Raw genomic sequence first — 17,437 nt, 5'->3', positions numbered from 1 at the left:
GTGTGTGTGTCAGAGGGCAGAGACGGTGGTGCTCAGTTGCGTCACGCGCGGGGCTGGCGGTGGGGGTGACCTTCGGTCTCTCTCTCTCTCTCTCTCAGGCATCAATGATCTGATCCACTTTGACTTCATGGACCCTCCTCCCCACGAGACGCTGGTCCTGGCTCTGGAGCAGCTGTACGCGCTGGGGGCCCTGAACCACAGGGGAGAGCTCACCAAGGTACAGGGGCCAGGGAGGGTGAAGCAGGGTGATGCAGGGGGGGCCAGTGTAGGGTGAAGCAGGGTGATGCAGGGGGGGCCAGTGTAGGGTGAAGCAGGGAGGGGTGGGGCAGGTACAAGGTGATGCAGGGGGGGCCAGTGTAGGGTGATGCAGGGAGGGGTGTGACAGGTGCAGGGTGATGCAGGGAGGGGTGGGGCCGGTGCAGGGTGATGTAGGGAAGGATGGGGCAGGTGCAGGGAGGGGTGGGGCAGGTGCAGGGTGATGTAGGGAAGGATGGGGCAGGTGCAGGGAGGGGTGGGGCAGGTGCAGGGTGATGTAGGGAAGGATGGGGCAGGTGCAGGGAGGGGTGGGGCCGGTGCAGGGTGATGCAGGGAGGGGTGGGGCCGGTGCAGGGTGATGCAGGGAGGGGTGGGGCAGGTGCAGGGTGATGTAGGGAAGGATGGGGCAGGTGCAGGGAGGGGTGTGACAGGTGCAGGGTGATGCAGGGAGGGGTGGGGCAGGTGCAGGGAGGGTGACAGGTGCAGGGTGGTGCAGGGAGGGGTGGGGCAGGTGCAGGGAGGGGTGGGGCAGGTGCAGGGTGATGTAGGGAGGGGTGGGGCAGGTGCAGGGAGGGGTGGGGCAGGTGCAGGGTGATGTAGGGAAGGATGGGGCAGGTGCAGGGAGGGGTGGGGCAGGTGCAGGGTGATGTAGGGAAGGATGGGGCAGGTGCAGGGAGGGGTGGGGCAGGTGCAGGGTGATGTAGGGAGGGGTGGGGCAGGTGCAGGGAGGGGTGGGGCAGGTGCAGGGTGATGTAGGGAAGGATGGGGCAGGTGCAGGGAGGGGTGGGGCAGGTGCAGGGTGATGTAGGGAAGGATGGGGCAGGTGCAGGGAGGGGTGGGGCAGGTGCAGGGTGATGTAGGGAGGGGTGGGGCAGGTGCAGGGAGGGGTGGGGCAGGTGCAGGGTGATGTAGGGAAGGATGGGGCAGGTGTAGGGAGGGGTGGGGCAGGTGCAGGGAGGGGTGGGGCCGGTGCAGGGTGATGCAGGGAGGGGTGGGGCAGGTGCAGGGAGGGGTGGGGCAGGTGCAGGGTGATGTAGGGAGGGGTGGGGCAGGTGCAGGGAGGGGTGGGGCAGGTGCAGGGTGATGTAGGGAAGGATGGGGCAGGTGCAGGGAGGGGTGGGGCAGGTGCAGGGTGATGTAGGGAAGGATGGGGCAGGTGCAGGGAGGGGTGGGGCAGGTGCAGGGTGATGTAGGGAAGGATGGGGCAGGTGCAGGGAGGGGTGGGGCAGGTGCAGGGTGATGTAGGGAGGGGTGGGGCAGGTGCAGGGAGGGGTGGGGCAGGTGCAGGGTGATGCAGGGAGGGGTGAGGCAGGTGCAGGGAGGGGTGGGGCAGGTGCAGGGTGATGTAGGGAAGGATGGGGCAGGTGCAGGGAGGGGTGGGGCAGGTGCAGGGTGATGCAGGGAGGGGTGGGGCAGGTGCAGGGAGGGTGACAGGTGCAGGGTGATGTAGGGAAGGATGGGGCAGGTGCAGGGAGGGGTGGGGCAGGTGCAGGGTGATGTAGGGAAGGATGGGGCAGGTGCAGGGAGGGGTGGGGCAGGTGCAGGGTGATGCAGGGAGGGGTGGGGCAGGTGCAGGGAGGGGTGGGGCAGGTGCAGGGTGATGTAGGGAGGGGTGGGGCAGGTGCAGGGAGGGGTGGGGCAGGTGCAGGGTGATGTAGGGAAGGATGGGGCAGGTGCAGGGAGGGGTGGGGCAGGTGCAGGGTGATGTAGGGAAGGATGGGGCAGGTGCAGGGAGGGGTGGGGCAGGTGCAGGGTGATGTAGGGAGGGGTGGGGCAGGTGCAGGGAGGGGTGGGGCAGGTGCAGGGTGATGTAGGGAGGGGTGGGGCAGGTGCAGGGAGGGTGACAGGTGCAGGGTGATGTAGGGAAGGATGGGGCAGGTGCAGGGAGGGGTGGGGCAGGTGCAGGGTGATGTAGGGAAGGATGGGGCAGGTGCAGGGAGGGGTGGGGCAGGTGCAGGGTGATGTAGGGAAGGATGGGGCAGGTGCAGGGAGGGGTGGGGCAGGTGCAGGGTGATGTAGGGAGGGGTGGGGCAGGTGCAGGGAGGGGTGGGGCAGGTGCAGGGTGATGTAGGGAGGGGTGGGGCAGGTGCAGGGAGGGGTGGGGCAGGTGCAGGGTGATGTAGGGAAGGATGGGGCAGGTGCAGGGAGGGGTGGGGCAGGTGCAGGGTGATGTAGGGAAGGATGGGGCAGGTGCAGGGAGGGGTGGGGCAGGTGCAGGGAGGGTGACAGGTGCAGGGTGATGTAGGGAGGGGTGGGGCAGGTGCAGGGTGATGTAGGGAAGGATGGGGCAGGTGCAGGGAGGGGTGGGGCAGGTGCAGGGTGATGCAGGGAGGGGTGGGGCAGGTGCAGGGAGGGTGACAGGTGCAGGGTGATGTAGGGAAGGATGGGGCAGGTGCAGGGAGGGGTGGGGCAGGTGCAGGGTGATGTAGGGAAGGATGGGGCAGGTGCAGGGAGGGGTGGGGCAGGTGCAGGGTGATGTAGGGAGGGGTGGGGCAGGTGCAGGGTGATGTAGGGAAGGATGGGGCAGGTGCAGGGAGGGGTGGGGCAGGTGCAGGGTGATGTAGGGAAGGATGGGGCAGGTGCAGGGAGGGGTGGGGCAGGTGCAGGGTGATGCAGGGAGGGGTGGGGCAGGTGCAGGGTGATGTAGGGAGGGGTGGGGCAGGTGCAGGGTGATGCAGGGAGGGGTGGGGCCGGTGCAGGGAGGGGTGGGGCAGGTGCAGGGTGATGTAGGGAAGGATGGGGCAGGTGCAGGGAGGGGTGGGGCAGGTGCAGGGTGATGTAGGGAAGGATGGGGCAGGTGCAGGGAGGGGTGGGGCAGGTGCAGGGTGATGTAGGGAAGGATGGGGCAGGTGCAGGGAGGGGTGTGACAGGTGCAGGGTGGTGCAGGGAGGGGTGGGGCAGGTGCAGGGAGGGGTGGGGCAGGTGCAGGGTGATGTAGGGAAGGATGGGGCAGGTGCAGGGAGGGGTGGGGCAGGTGCAGGGTGATGTAGGGAAGGATGGGGCAGGTGCAGGGAGGGGTGGGGCAGGTGCAGGGTGATGTAGGGAAGGATGGGGCAGGTGCAGGGAGGGGTGGGGCAGGTGCAGGGTGATGTAGGGAGGGGTGGGGCAGGTGCAGGGAGGGGTGGGGCAGGTGCAGGGTGATGTAGGGAAGGATGGGGCAGGTGCAGGGAGGGGTGGGGCAGGTGCAGGGTGATGTAGGGAGGGGTGGGGCAGGTGCAGGGAGGGGTGGGGCAGGTGCAGGGTGATGTAGGGAAGGATGGGGCAGGTGCAGGGAGGGGTGGGGCCGGTGCAGGGTGATGTAGGGAAGGATGGGGCAGGTGCAGGGAGGGGTGGGGCAGGTGCAGGGAGGGGTGGGGCCGGTGCAGGGTGATGTAGGGAGGGGTGGGGCAGGTGCAGGGAGGGGTGGGGCAGGTGCAGGGTGATGTAGGGAAGGATGGGGCAGGTGCAGGGAGGGGTGGGGCCGGTGCAGGGTGATGTAGGGAAGGATGGGGCAGGTGCAGGGAGGGGTGGGGCAGGTGCAGGGTGATGTAGGGAAGGATGGGGCAGGTGCAGGGAGGGGTGGGGCAGGTGCAGGGTGATGTAGGGAAGGATGGGGCAGGTGCAGGGAGGGGTGGGGCCGGTGCAGGGTGATGTAGGGAAGGATGGGGCAGGTGCAGGGAGGGGTGGGGCAGGTGCAGGGTGATGTAGGGAAGGATGGGGCAGGTGCAGGGAGGGGTGGGGCAGGTGCAGGGTGATGTAGGGAAGGATGGGGCAGGTGCAGGGAGGGGTGGGGCAGGTGCAGGGTGATGTAGGGAAGGATGGGGCAGGTGCAGGGAGGGGTGGGGCCGGTGCAGGGTGATGTAGGGAAGGATGGGGCAGGTGCAGGGAGGGGTGGGGCAGGTGCAGGGTGATGTAGGGAAGGATGGGGCAGGTGCAGGGAGGGGTGGGGCAGGTGCAGGGTGATGTAGGGAAGGATGGGGCAGGTGCAGGAAGGGGTGGGGCCGGTGCAGGGTGATGTAGGGAGGGGTGGGGCAGGTGCAGGGAGGGGTGGGGCAGGTGCAGGGTGATGTAGGGAGGGGTGGGGCAGGTGCAGGGAGGGGTGGGGCAGGTGCAGGGTGATGTAGGGAAGGATGGGGCAGGTGCAGGGAGGGGTGGGGCCGGTGCAGGGTGATGTAGGGAGGGGTGGGGCAGGTGCAGGGAGGGGTGGGGCAGGTGCAGGGTGATGTAGGGAAGGATGGGGCAGGTGCAGGGAGGGGTGGGGCCGGTGCAGGGTGATGTAGGGAAGGATGGGGCAGGTGCAGGAAGGGGTGGGGCAGGTGCAGGGTGATGTAGGGAGGGGTGGGGCAGGTGCAGGGAGGGGTGGGGCAGGTGCAGGGTGATGTAGGGAAGGATGGGGCAGGTGCAGGAAGGGGTGGGGCAGGTGCAGGGTGATGTAGGGAGGGGTGGGGCAGGTGCAGGGAGGGGTGGGGCAGGTGCAGGGTGATGTAGGGAAGGATGGGGCAGGTGCAGGAAGGGGTGGGGCAGGTGCAGGGTGATGCAGGGAGGGGTGGGGCAGGTGCAGGGAGGGGTGGGGCAGGTGCAGGGTGATGTAGGGAAGGATGGGGCAGGTGCAGGGAGGGGTGGGGCCGGTGCAGGGTGATGTAGGGAGGGGTGGGGCAGGTGCAGGGAGGGGTGGGGCAGGTGCAGGGTGATGTAGGGAAGGATGGGGCAGGTGCAGGGAGGGGTGGGGCAGGTGCAGGGTGATGTAGGGAGGGGTGGGGCAGGTGCAGGGAGGGGTGGGGCCGGTGCAGGGTGATGTAGGGAAGGATGGGGCAGGTGCAGGGAGGGGTGGGGCCGGTGCAGGGTGATGTAGGGAGGGGTGGGGCAGGTGCAGGGAGGGGTGGGGCAGGTGCAGGGTGATGTAGGGAGGGGTGGGGCAGGTGCAGGGAGGGGTGGGGCAGGTGCAGGGTGATGTAGGGAAGGATGGGGCAGGTGCAGGGAGGGGTGGGGCAGGTGCAGGGTGATGTAGGGAAGGATGGGGCAGGTGCAGGGAGGGGTGGGGCAGGTGCAGGGTGATGTAGGGAAGGATGGGGCAGGTGCAGGGAGGGGTGGGGCAGGTGCAGGGTGATGTAGGGAAGGATGGGGCAGGTGCAGGGAGGGGTGGGGCAGGTGCAGGGTGATGTAGGGAAGGATGGGGCAGGTGCAGGGAGGGGTGGGGCAGGTGCAGGGTGATGTAGGGAAGGATGGGGCAGGTGCAGGGAGGGGTGGGGCAGGTGCAGGGTGATGTAGGGAAGGATGGGGCAGGTGCAGGGAGGGGTGGGGCAGGTGCAGGGTGATGTAGGGAAGGATGGGGCAGGTGCAGGGAGGGGTGGGGCAGGTGCAGGGTGATGTAGGGAAGGATGGGGCAGGTGCAGGGAGGGGTGGGGCCGGTGCAGGGTGATGTAGGGAGGGGTGGGGCAGGTGCAGGGAGGGGTGGGGCAGGTGCAGGGTGATGTAGGGAGGGGTGGGGCAGGTGCAGGGAGGGGTGGGGCAGGTGCAGGGTGATGTAGGGAAGGATGGGGCAGGTGCAGGGAGGGGTGGGGCAGGTGCAGGGTGATGTAGGGAAGGATGGGGCAGGTGCAGGGAGGGGTGGGGCAGGTGCAGGGTGATGTAGGGAAGGATGGGGCAGGTGCAGGGAGGGGTGGGGCCGGTGCAGGGTGATGTAGGGAGGGGTGGGGCAGGTGCAGGGAGGGGTGGGGCAGGTGCAGGGTGATGTAGGGAGGGGTGGGGCAGGTGCAGGGAGGGGTGGGGCAGGTGCAGGGTGATGTAGGGAAGGATGGGGCAGGTGCAGGGAGGGGTGGGGCAGGTGCAGGGTGATGTAGGGAAGGATGGGGCAGGTGCAGGGAGGGGTGGGGCAGGTGCAGGGTGATGTAGGGAAGGATGGGGCAGGTGCAGGGAGGGGTGGGGCAGGTGCAGGGTGATGTAGGGAAGGATGGGGCAGGTGCAGGGAGGGGTGGGGCAGGTGCAGGGTGATGTAGGGAAGGATGGGGCAGGTGCAGGGAGGGGTGGGGCCGGTGCAGGGTGATGTAGGGAGGGGTGGGGCAGGTGCAGGGAGGGGTGGGGCAGGTGCAGGGTGATGTAGGGAGGGGTGGGGCAGGTGCAGGGAGGGGTGGGGCAGGTGCAGGGTGATGTAGGGAAGGATGGGGCAGGTGTAGGGAGGGGTGGGGCCGGTGCAGGGTGATGTAGGGAGGGGTGGGGCAGGTGCAGGGAGGGGTGGGGCAGGTGCAGGGTGATGTAGGGAAGGATGGGGCAGGTGCAGGAAGGGGTGGGGCAGGTGCAGGGTGATGTAGGGAAGGATGGGGCAGGTGCAGGGAGGGGTGGGGCAGGTGCAGGGTGATGCAGGGAGGGGTGGGGCCGGTGCAGGGAGGGTGACAGGTGCAGGGTGATGTAGGGAAGGATGGGGCAGGTGCAGGAAGGGGTGGGGCAGGTGCAGGGTGATGTAGGGAGGGGTGGGGCAGGTGCAGGGAGGGGTGGGGCAGGTGCAGGGTGATGTAGGGAAGGATGGGGCAGGTGCAGGAAGGGGTGGGGCAGGTGCAGGGTGATGTAGGGAGGGGTGGGGCAGGTGCAGGGAGGGGTGGGGCAGGTGCAGGGTGATGTAGGGAAGGATGGGGCAGGTGCAGGGAGGGGTGGGGCCGGTGCAGGGTGATGTAGGGAAGGATGGGGCAGGTGCAGGAAGGGGTGGGGCAGGTGCAGGGTGATGCAGGGAGGGGTGGGGCAGGTGCAGGGAGGGGTGGGGCAGGTGCAGGGTGATGTAGGGAAGGATGGGGCAGGTGCAGGGAGGGGTGGGGCAGGTGCAGGGTGATGTAGGGAAGGATGGGGCAGGTGCAGGGAGGGGTGGGGCAGGTGCAGGGAGGGGTGGGGCAGGTGCAGGGTGATGTAGGGAAGGATGGGGCAGGTGCAGGGAGGGGTGGGGCAGGTGCAGGGTGATGTAGGGAAGGATGGGGCAGGTGCAGGGAGGGGTGGGGCAGGTGCAGGGTGATGTAGGGAGGGGTGGGGCAGGTGCAGGGAGGGGTGGGGCAGGTGCAGGGAGGGGTGGGGCAGGTGCAGGGTGATGTAGGGAAGGATGGGGCAGGTGCAGGGAGGGGTGGGGCAGGTGCAGGGTGATGTAGGGAGGGGTGGGGCAGGTGCAGGGAGGGGTGGGGCAGGTGCAGGGTGATGTAGGGAAGGATGGGGCAGGTGCAGGGAGGGGTGGGGCAGGTGCAGGGTGATGTAGGGAGGGGTGGGGCAGGTGCAGGGAGGGGTGGGGCAGGTGCAGGGTGATGTAGGGAAGGATGGGGCAGGTGCAGGGTGATGTAGGGAAGGATGGGGCAGGTGCAGGGAGGGGTGGGGCAGGTGCAGGGTGATGTAGGGAGGGGTGGGGCAGGTGCAGGGAGGGGTGGGGCCGGTGCAGGGTGATGTAGGGAAGGATGGGGCAGGTGCAGGGAGGGGTGGGGCAGGTGCAGGGTGATGTAGGGAAGGATGGGGCAGGTGCAGGGAGGGGTGGGGCAGGTGCAGGGTGATGTAGGGAAGGATGGGGCAGGTGCAGGGAGGGGTGGGGCAGGTGCAGGGTGATGTAGGGAAGGATGGGGCAGGTGCAGGGAGGGGTGGGGCCGGTGCAGGGTGATGTAGGGAGGGGTGGGGCAGGTGCAGGGAGGGGTGGGGCAGGTGCAGGGTGATGTAGGGAGGGGTGGGGCAGGTGCAGGGAGGGGTGGGGCCGGTGCAGGGTGATGTAGGGAGGGGTGGGGCAGGTGCAGGGAGGGGTGGGGCAGGTGCAGGGTGATGTAGGGAAGGATGGGGCAGGTGCAGGGAGGGGTGGGGCAGGTGCAGGGTGATGTAGGGAAGGATGGGGCAGGTGCAGGGAGGGGTGGGGCAGGTGCAGGGTGATGTAGGGAAGGATGGGGCAGGTGCAGGGAGGGGTGGGGCAGGTGCAGGGTGATGTAGGGAAGGATGGGGCAGGTGCAGGGAGGGGTGGGGCAGGTGCAGGGTGATGTAGGGAAGGATGGGGCAGGTGCAGGGAGGGGTGGGGCAGGTGCAGGGTGATGCAGGGAGGGGTGGGGCAGGTGCAGGGAGGGTGACAGGTGCAGGGTGATGTAGGGAAGGATGGGGCAGGTGCAGGGAGGGGTGGGGCAGGTGCAGGGTGATGTAGGGAAGGATGGGGCAGGTGCAGGGAGGGGTGGGGCAGGTGCAGGGTGATGTAGGGAAGGATGGGGCAGGTGCAGGAAGGGGGAGTGTTCCCCTCCAGCCTCAGCGCCTCACTGGTCCTCTCCGCTCCCCCACAGCTGGGCCGCAGGATGGCTGAGCTGCCTGTGGACCCCATGCTGTCCAAGATGATCCTGGCCTCGGAGCAGTGAGTATCCCCTGTCCCTCTGTGTGAGAGAGTGTGTGTGTGTGCGACTAAACACATGCTTGGACAGCTGTCTCCTCTCTTATCTGTCTCTTCTCTCCTCTCCTCTCTCCTCTCTCCTCTCTCTGTCCTCTCCTCTCTCCTGTCTCCTCTCTCTCAGGTACAAGTGCTCGGAGGAGATCCTGGCCATCGCCGCCATGCTCTCGGTCAACAACTCCATTTTCTACCGGCCCAAGGACAAGGTGGTCCACGCCGACAACGCCCGGATGAACTTCGTGGTGCCGGGCGGAGACCACCTGGTCCTGCTCAACGTCTACAACCAGGTCTGGTCCGGCTTCTTGTGTGTGTGTGTGTGTGTGTGTGTGTGTGTGTGTGTGTGTCCTGTGATGGACTGGTGTCCTGTCCAGGGTGTGTGTGTGTGTGTCCTGTGATGGACTGGTGTGCTGTCCAGGGTGAGTGTGTGTGTGTGTGTGTGTGTGTCCTGTGATGGACTGGTGTCCTGTCCAGGGTGAGTGTGTGTGTGTGTGTGTGTGTCCTGTGATGGACTGGTGTCCTGTCCAGGGTGTGTGAGTGTGTGTGTGTGTCCTGTGATGGACTGGTGTCCTGTCCAGGGTGTGTGAGTGTGTGTGTGTCCTGTGATGGACTGGTGTCCTGTCCAGGGTGTGTGTGTGTGTGTGTGTGTGTGTGTGTGTGTGTGTGTGTGTGTGTGTGTGTCCTTTGATGGACTGGTGTCCTGTCCAGGGTGTGTGTGTGTGTCCTGTGATGGACTGGTGTCCTGTCCAGGGTGTGTGAGTGTGTGTGTGTCCTGTGATGGACTGGTGTCCTGTCCAGGGTGTGTGAGTGTGAGTGTGAGTGTGAGTGTGAGTGTGAGTGTGAGTGTGAGTGTGTGTCCTGTGATGGACTGGTGTCCTGTCCAGGGTGTGTGTGTGTGTCCTGTGATGGACTGGTGTCCTGTCCAGGGTGTGTGAGTGTGTGTGTGTCCTGTGATGGACTGGTGTCCTGTCCAGGGTGTGTGAGTGTGTGTGTGTGTGTGTCCTGTGATGGACTGGTGTCCTGTCCAGGGTGTGTGAGTGTGTGTGTGTGTCCTGTGATGGACTGGTGTCCTGTCCAGGGTGTGAGTGTGTGTGTGCATGATGAATGAATGATGTGATTGTGGTGATTGGAAGTGATGACTTGGTAATTGGTGAGGATTGATTGGTGATTGGCTAGTGATTGATGCTTATTACTCAGTGATAAATACGGATTGGTGAAGGATGGCGATTGGTGGTGAATGGTGATTGATTGGTGTTTGATGTGATAGGTAGGTGGTTGGTAGTGATTGGAAGTAATTGATTGGTGATGGATGTTGATTGATTGGTGATGGATGTGATTGATTGCTGATTGACATGATGTTTGGAGGTGGTTGATGGGTAATTGATAGGATTGATTGGTGATTGACATGGTAGCTGGTGGTGATTGATGGGTGATGGATGGTGTCTGGTTGGTGATTGATGGTGATTGTTGAGTGATGGATGGTGACTGATGGGTGATTGATTGGTTATTAATGGTGATTGTTGATTGAAGCTGATTGATTGGTGATTAATGGTGATTGATTGGTGATGGATGGTGATTGATTGTTGATTGAAGGTGGTTGGTGATGGATGGTGATTGAAGCTGATTGATTGGTGATTGATGGGTGATGGATGGTGATTGAAATTGATTGTTTGGTGATGGATGGTGATTGATGGGTGATTGATGGTGATTGAAATTGATTGATTAGTGATGGATGGTGATTGAAATTGATTGATTGGTGATGGATGATGATAACAGCCGTACAGCAGTTGCCTTGGTACTGGGGCTGTGGCTCGGACTGTGCTCGGTCTGTGTGCTGACCCGTATATCGGTCGCGTGTCGATACCGCAGTGGGTGGAGAGTGGCTACTCGACTCAGTGGTGCTACGAGAACTTCATCCAGTTCCGCTCGATGAAGAGGGCCAGGGACGTGCGCGAGCAGCTGGAGGGGCTGATGGAGAGGATCGAGATCGAGCTGACCAGCTGCCAGGGGGACACTGTCCCTGTGCGCAAGGTCTGTCCCCCCTCCTCTCACTCTCTCTCGGTGTCCAGTCAGGGTGTGTGTATGAACCCCTCTCTCTCTCAGTGCAGTGTTCATGTACTGGAGTGTCCAGTCAGTGTGTGTGTATGAACCCCTCTCTCTCTCAGTGCAGTGTTCATGTACTGGAGTGTCCAGTCAGTGTGTCTGTGTGAACCCCTCTCTCTCTCAGTGCAGTGTTCATGTCCTGGAGTGTCCAGTCAGTGTGTCTGTATGAACCCCTCTCTCTCTCTCTCAGTGCAGTGTTCATGTACTGGAGTGTCCAGTCAGTGTGTCTGTATGAACCCCTCTCTCTCTCAGTGCAGTGTTCATGTACTGGAGTGTCCAGTCAGTGTGTCTGTATGAACCCCTCTCTCTCTCAGTGCAGTGTTCATGTCCTGGAGTGTCCAGTCAGTGTGTCTGTATGAACCCCTCTCTCTCTCAGTGCAGTGTTCATGTCCTGGAGTGTCCAGTCAGTGTGTCTGTATGAACCCCTCTCTCTCTCAGTGCAGTGTTCATGTCCTGGAGTGTCCAGTCAGTGAGTCTGTATGAACCCCTCTCTCTCTCAGTGCAGTGTTCATGTACTGGAGTGTCCAGTCAGTGTGTCTGTATGAACCCCTCTCTCTCTCAGTGCAGTGTTCATGTCCTGGAGTGTCCAGTCAGTGAGTCTGTATGAACCCCTCTCTCTCTCAGTGCAGTGTTCATGTACTGGGGTGTCCAGTCAGTGTGTGTGTATGAACCCCTCTCTCTCTCAGTGCAGTGTTCATGTACTGGGGTGTCCAGTCAGTGTGTCTGTGTGAACCCCTCTCTCTCTCAGTGCAGTGTTCATGTACTGGAGTGTCCAGTCAGTGTGTGTGTATGAACCCCTCTCTCTCTCAGTGCAGTGTTCATGTACTGGAGTGTCCAGTCAGTGTGTGTGTATGAACCCCTCTCTCTCTCAGTGCAGTGTTCATGTACTGGAGTGTCCAGTCAGTGTGTCTGTGTGAACCCCTCTCTCTCTCAGTGCAGTGTTCATGTACTGGAGTGTCCAGTCAGTGTGTGTGTATGAACCCCTCTCTCTCTCAGTGCAGTGTTCATGTACTGGAGTGTCCAGTCAGTGTGTCTGTGTGAACCAACTCTCTCAGTGCAGTGTTCATGTACTGGAGTGTCCAGTCAGTGTGTGTGTGTGAACCCCTCTCTCTCTCAGTGCAGTGTTCATGTACTGGAGTGTCCAGTCAGTGTGTGTGTGTGTGAACCCCTCTCTCTCTCAGTGCAGTGTTCGTGTACTGGAGTGTCCAGTCAGTGTGTCTGTGTGAACCCCTCTCTCTCTCAGTGCAGTGTTCATGTACTGGAGTGTCCAGTCAGTGTGTCTGTATGAACCCCTCTCTCTCTCTCAGTGCAGTGTTCATGTACTGGAGTGTCCAGTCAGTGTGTGTGTGTGTGAGCCCCTCTCTCTCTCAGTGCAGTGTTCATGTACTGGAGTGTCCAGTCAGTGTGTGTGTGTGTGAACCCCTCTCTCTCTCAGTGCAGTGTTCGTGTACTGGAGTGTCCAGTCAGTGTGTCTGTGTGAACCCCTCTCTCTCTCAGTGCAGTGTTCATGTACTGGAGTGTCCAGTCAGTGTGTGTGTATGAACCCCTCTCTCTCTCAGTGCAGTGTTCATGTACTGGAGTGTCCAGTCAGTGTGTCTGTATGAACCCCTCTCTCTCTCAGTGCAGTGTTCATGTACTGGAGTGTCCAGTCAGTGTGTGTGTATGAACCCCTCTCTCTCTCAGTGCAGTGTTCATGTACTGGAGTGTCCAGTCAGTGTGTGTGTATGAACCCCTCTCTCTCTCAGTGCAGTGTTCATGTACTGGAGTGTCCAGTCAGTGTGTCTGTATGAACCCCTCTCTCTCTCAGTGCAGTGTTCATGTACTGGAGTGTCCAGTCAGTGTGTGTGTATGAACCCCTCTCTCTCTCAGTGCAGTGTTCATGTACTGGAGTGTCCAGTCAGTGTGTCTGTATGAACCCCTCTCTCTCTCAGTGCAGTGTTCATGTACTGGAGTGTCCAGTCAGTGTGTGTGTATGAACCCCTCTCTCTCTCAGTGCAGTGTTCATGTACTGGAGTGTCCAGTCAGTGTGTGTGTGTGAACCCCCCTCTCTCTCTCTCAGTGCAGTGTTCATGTCCTGGGGTGTCCAGTCAGTGTGAACCCCTCTGTCTCCCTCAGGCTGTGACGGCTGGGTTCTTCTACCACACTGCTCGCCTCAGTAAGTCGGGGTACAGGACGGTGAAGCACCAGCAGACGGTCTACGTCCACCCCAACAGCTCGCTGTTCGAGGAGCAGCCCCGCTGGCTCATCTATCACGAGCTGGTCTTCACCACCAAGGAGTTCATGAGACAGGTACCCGTCCGTCCGTCTCTGCGTGTCTCTCTGCGTGTGTCTCTCTGCGTGTGTCTGCGTGTGTCTGCGTGTGTCTGCGTGTGTCTGCGGCTCTCTATGTCTCTCTATGTCTCTCTGTGTCTCTCTCTCTGCCCGTGTGTATGTGTGCTTGTCTGTCTCTCTCTCTGCCCGTGTGTGTGTCTGTGTGTCTGTCTGTCTGTGTGTCTGTGTGTCTGTGTGTCTGTGTGTCTCTGTGTCTCTGTGTCTCTGTGTCTCTGTGTCTGTGTGTCTGTGTGTCTCTGTGTCTCTGTGTCTCTGTGTCTGTGTGTCTGTGTGTCTGTGTCTCTGTGTCTGTGTGTCTGTGTGTCTGTGTGTCTGTGTGTCTGTGTGTCTGTGTGTCTGTGTGTCTGTGTGTCTCTGTGTCTCTGTGTCTCTGTGTCTCTGTGTCTGTGTGTCTCTGTGTCTCTGTGTCTCTGTGTCTGTGTGTCTGTGTGTCTGTGTGTCTGTGTGTCTCTGTGTCTCTGTGTCTCTGTGTCTCTGTGTCTCTGTGTCTCTGTGTCTGTGTGTCTCTGTGTCTCTGTGTCTCTGTGTCTCTGTGTCTGTGTGTCTGTGTGTCTGTGTGTCTGTGTGCTTGTCTGTCTCTCTCTCTGCCCGTGTGTGTGTGTGTGTGTGTGTGTGTGTGTGTGTGTGTGTGTGTCTGTGCTTGTCTGTCTCTCTCTCTCTCTGCCCGTGTCTGTATGGGTGTCTGTGTGTGTGTGCTTGCCTCTCTCTCTCCCCCCGCCCGTGTCTGTATGGGTGTCTGTGCTTGCCTGTCTCTCTCTCCCCCCGCCCGTGTCTGTATTGGCGTGACTGCAGACAGTGCCAGGCAGGCGCGGGCGGGCGGGCTCTGTCCTCACTCGGGCCCTCTCCCCCTGCGCAGGTGGTCGAGATCGACAGCTCCTGGCTGCTGGAGGTGGCGCCCCACTACTACAAGTCCAAGGAGCTGGAGGACAGCGCCAGCAAGAAGATGCCCCGGCAGCAGGGGAAGACGAGGGACGAGCTGGGCTGAGCAGCGCTCTCTCTCTCTCTCTCTCTCTCGCACACCGGACACCGAGACTGACCGGGCCTCCGGAGGGGCTTACTGGGGGGTACGGGGGGGCCTCTTTCTCCGGAAGCGCGGGAGTCCACACCCACACACAGGACTGGCGGCGGGGAGTTGTCCTGTACCTCGTAGTTGGACTCCTTTCTCTCTCTTTTGTTCTGGTCGTCCTGCTCCGTCCGACATCGGGATCGGGGCTCCGCCGGAGAGAGGGAGAGACGGACAATAAAAGCCTTTTCTGCGGCCGGCCAAGACTGTAATGCGGAGTTGAGCCGTTTTCTAGTTTTAATCATCGTTTCTGACCTGCTGCTGGTACGGGGGGGGGGGGGTGGGGGTTTCACCACCAGAGGGCGGCCTTTCCTTGTTGTCTCCCCCCCGATGTCTGATATGTGAGAAAGCGATGATGTGGCTGTCCTGCCCCCCAGGGACGTGCGGGTCGAGTTATTTCGCAGGTTCCTGCTGGCGGGTGACAGCAGCGTTTTTCTGTTCCTTTTTAATAAACCTTTTCTAAAGCTCCACCTTGATTCGCCTGGTGCTGCGGTCTCTCTCCCCTCCCCCTGATGAGCTGGTGCAGGACGATCGCTGTGCGTCTCCCAGGTGGGGTTACTGGTTTCAGAACGATCGCTGTGCGTCTCCCAGGTGGGGTTACTGGTTGCAGAACGATCGCTGTGCGTCTCCCAGGTGGGGTTACTGGTTGCAGAATGATCACTGTGCGTCTCCCAGGTGGGGTTACTGGTGCAGGACGATCGCCGTGCGTCTCCCAGGTGGGGTTACTGGTTTCAGAACGATCGCTGTGCGTCTCCCAGGTGGGGTTACTGGTTGCAGAACGATCGCTGTGCGTCTCCCAGGTGGGGTTACTGGTTGCAGAATGATCACTGTGCGTCTCCCAGGTGGGGTTACTGGTGCAGGACGATCGCCGTGCGTCTCCCAGGTGGGGTTACTGGTTTCAGAACGATCGCTGTGCGTCTCCCAGGTGGGGTTACTGGTTTCAGAACGATCGCTGTGCGTCTCCCAGGTGGGGTTACTGGTGCAGAACGATCGCTGTGCGTCTCCCAGGTGGGGTTACTCTTCATTGTGGGATTCTCTCGGTAGGAAATACTGTCATAATGAAGTGGATCAGACTGCTGTTCACTGCTAGTCTGACTGACAGCACTGTCACACCTGGAGCGGATCAGACTGCTGCGCACTGGGAGTCTGACAGCACTGTCACACCTGGAGCGGATCAGACTGCTGCGCACTGGGAGTCTGACTGACAGCACTGTCACACCTGGAGCGGATCAGACTGCTGCGCACTGGGAGTCTGACTGACAGCACTGTCACACCTGGAGCGGATCAGACTGCTGCGCACTGGGAGTCTGACAGCACTGTCACACCTGGAGCGGATCAGACTGCTGCACACTGGGAGTCTGACAGCACTGTCACACCTGGAGCGGATCAGACTGCTGCACTGTCACACCTGGAGCGGATCAGACTGCTGCGCACTGGGAGTCTGACTGACAGCACTGTCACACCTGGAGCGGATCAGTCTGCTGCGCACTGGGAGTCTGACAGCACTGTCACACCTGGAGCGGATCAGACTGCTGCGCACTGGGAGTCTGACTGACAGCACTGTCACACCTGGAGCGGATCAGACTGCTGCGCACTGGGAGTCTGACTACACTGTCACACCTGGAGCGGATCAGACTGCTGCGCACTGGGAGTCTGACTGACAGCACTGTCACACCTGGAGCGGATCAGACTGCTGCGCACTGGGAGTCTGACAGCACTGTCACACCTGGAGCGGATCAGACTGCTGCAGACTGGGAGTCTGACTGACAGCACTGTCACACCTGGAGCGGATCAGACTGCTGCGCACTGGGAGTCTGACTGACAGCACTGTCACACCTGGAGCGGATCAGACTGCTGCGCACTGGGAGTCTGACTGACAGCACTGTCACACCTGGAGCGGATCAGACTGCTGCGCACTGGGAGTCTGACTGACAGCACTGTCACACCTGGAGCGGATCAGACTGCTGCGCACTGGGAGTCTGACAGCACTGTCACACCTGGAGCGGATCAGACTGCTGCGCACTGGGAGTCTGACTGACAGCACTGTCACACCTGGAGCGGATCAGACTGCTGCGCACTGGGAGTCTGACTGACAGCACTGTCACACCTGGAGCGGATCAGACTGCTGCGCACTGGGAGTCTGACAGCACTGTCACACCTGGAGTGGATCAGACTGCTGCGCACTGGGAGTCTGACTGACAGCACTGTCACACCTGGAGCGGATCAGACTGCTGCGCACTGGGAGTCTGACTGACAGCACTGTCACACCTGGAGCGGATCAGACTGCTGCGCACTGGGAGTCTGACTGACAGCACTGTCACACCTGGAGCGGATCAGACTGCTGCGCACTGGGAGTCTGACTGACAGCACTGTCACACCTGGAGCGGATCAGACTGCTGCGCACTGGGAGTCTGACTGACAGCACTGTCACACCTGGAGCGGATCAGACTGCTGCGCACTGGGAGTCTGACAGCACTGTCACACCTGGAGCGGATCAGACTGCTGCGCACTGGGAGTCTGACTGACAGCACTGTCACACCTGGAGCGGATCAGACTGCTGCGCACTGGGAGTCTGACTGACAGCACTGTCACACCTGGAGCAGATCAGACTGCTGCGCACTGGGAGTCTGACTGACAGCACTGTCACACCTGGAGCGGATCAGACTGCTGCGCACTGGGAGTCTGACTGACAGCACTGTCACACCTGGAGAGGATCAGACTGCTGCGCACTGGGAGTCTGACTGACAGCACTGTCACACCTGGAGCGGATCAGACTGCTGCACACTGGGAGTCTGACTGACAGCACTGTCACACCTGGAGCGGATCAGACTGCTGCGCACTGGGAGTCTGACTGACAGCACTGTCACACCTGGAGCGGATCAGACTGCTGCGCACTGGGAGTCTGACAGCACTGTCACACCTGGAGCGGATCAGACTGCTGCACTGTCACACCTGGAGCGGATCAGACTGCTGCGCACTGGGAGTCTGACTGACAGCACTGTCACACCTGGAGCGGATCAGACTGCTGCGCACTGGGAGTCTGACTGACAGCACTGTCACACCTGGAGCGGATCAGACTGCTGCGCACTGGGAGTCTGACAGCACTGTCACACCTGGAGCGGATCAGACTGCTGCGCACTGGGAGTCTGACTGACAGCACTGTCACACCTGGAGCGGATCAGACTGCTGGACACTGGGAGTCTGACAGCACTGTCACACCTGGAGTGGATCAGACTGCTGCGCACTGGGAGTCTGACAGCACTGTCACACCTGGAGCGGATCAGACTGCTGCGCACTGGGAGTCTGACAGCACTGTCACACCTGGAGCGGAT

The 17,437-nt window shown here is 61.7% G+C and overlaps 1 protein-coding gene across 2 annotated transcripts in view; it reads left to right on the top strand.

Moving 5' to 3' along the window:
• The window catches only part of dhx16 (DEAH (Asp-Glu-Ala-His) box polypeptide 16), a 35,457-nt gene extending 20,876 nt beyond the window's left edge, over positions 1-14,581 (top strand). For both annotated transcript variants that reach the window (XM_088632032.1, XM_088632031.1), the window contains exons 16-21: positions 99-217; positions 8,511-8,578; positions 8,736-8,898; positions 10,478-10,639; positions 12,827-13,000; positions 13,899-14,581. In XM_088632032.1, coding sequence (XP_088488158.1) covers positions 99-217; positions 8,511-8,578; positions 8,736-8,898; positions 10,478-10,639; positions 12,827-13,000; positions 13,899-14,027 — 815 coding nt within the window. In that variant the 3' untranslated portion in view covers positions 14,028-14,581. The remainder of the gene's footprint in view (positions 1-98; positions 218-8,510; positions 8,579-8,735; positions 8,899-10,477; positions 10,640-12,826; positions 13,001-13,898) is intronic.
• Positions 14,582-17,437: the final 2,856 nt, after the last annotated feature.

The sequence above is a fragment of the Lepisosteus platostomus genome, chromosome 5 (genome assembly GCF_059453375.1).
Source record: "Lepisosteus platostomus isolate fLepPlt1 chromosome 5, fLepPlt1.hap1, whole genome shotgun sequence".
NCBI classification, from domain to species: Eukaryota; Metazoa; Chordata; class Actinopteri; order Semionotiformes; family Lepisosteidae; genus Lepisosteus; species Lepisosteus platostomus.
This window is presented reverse-complemented; position numbering and strand designations above follow the sequence as displayed.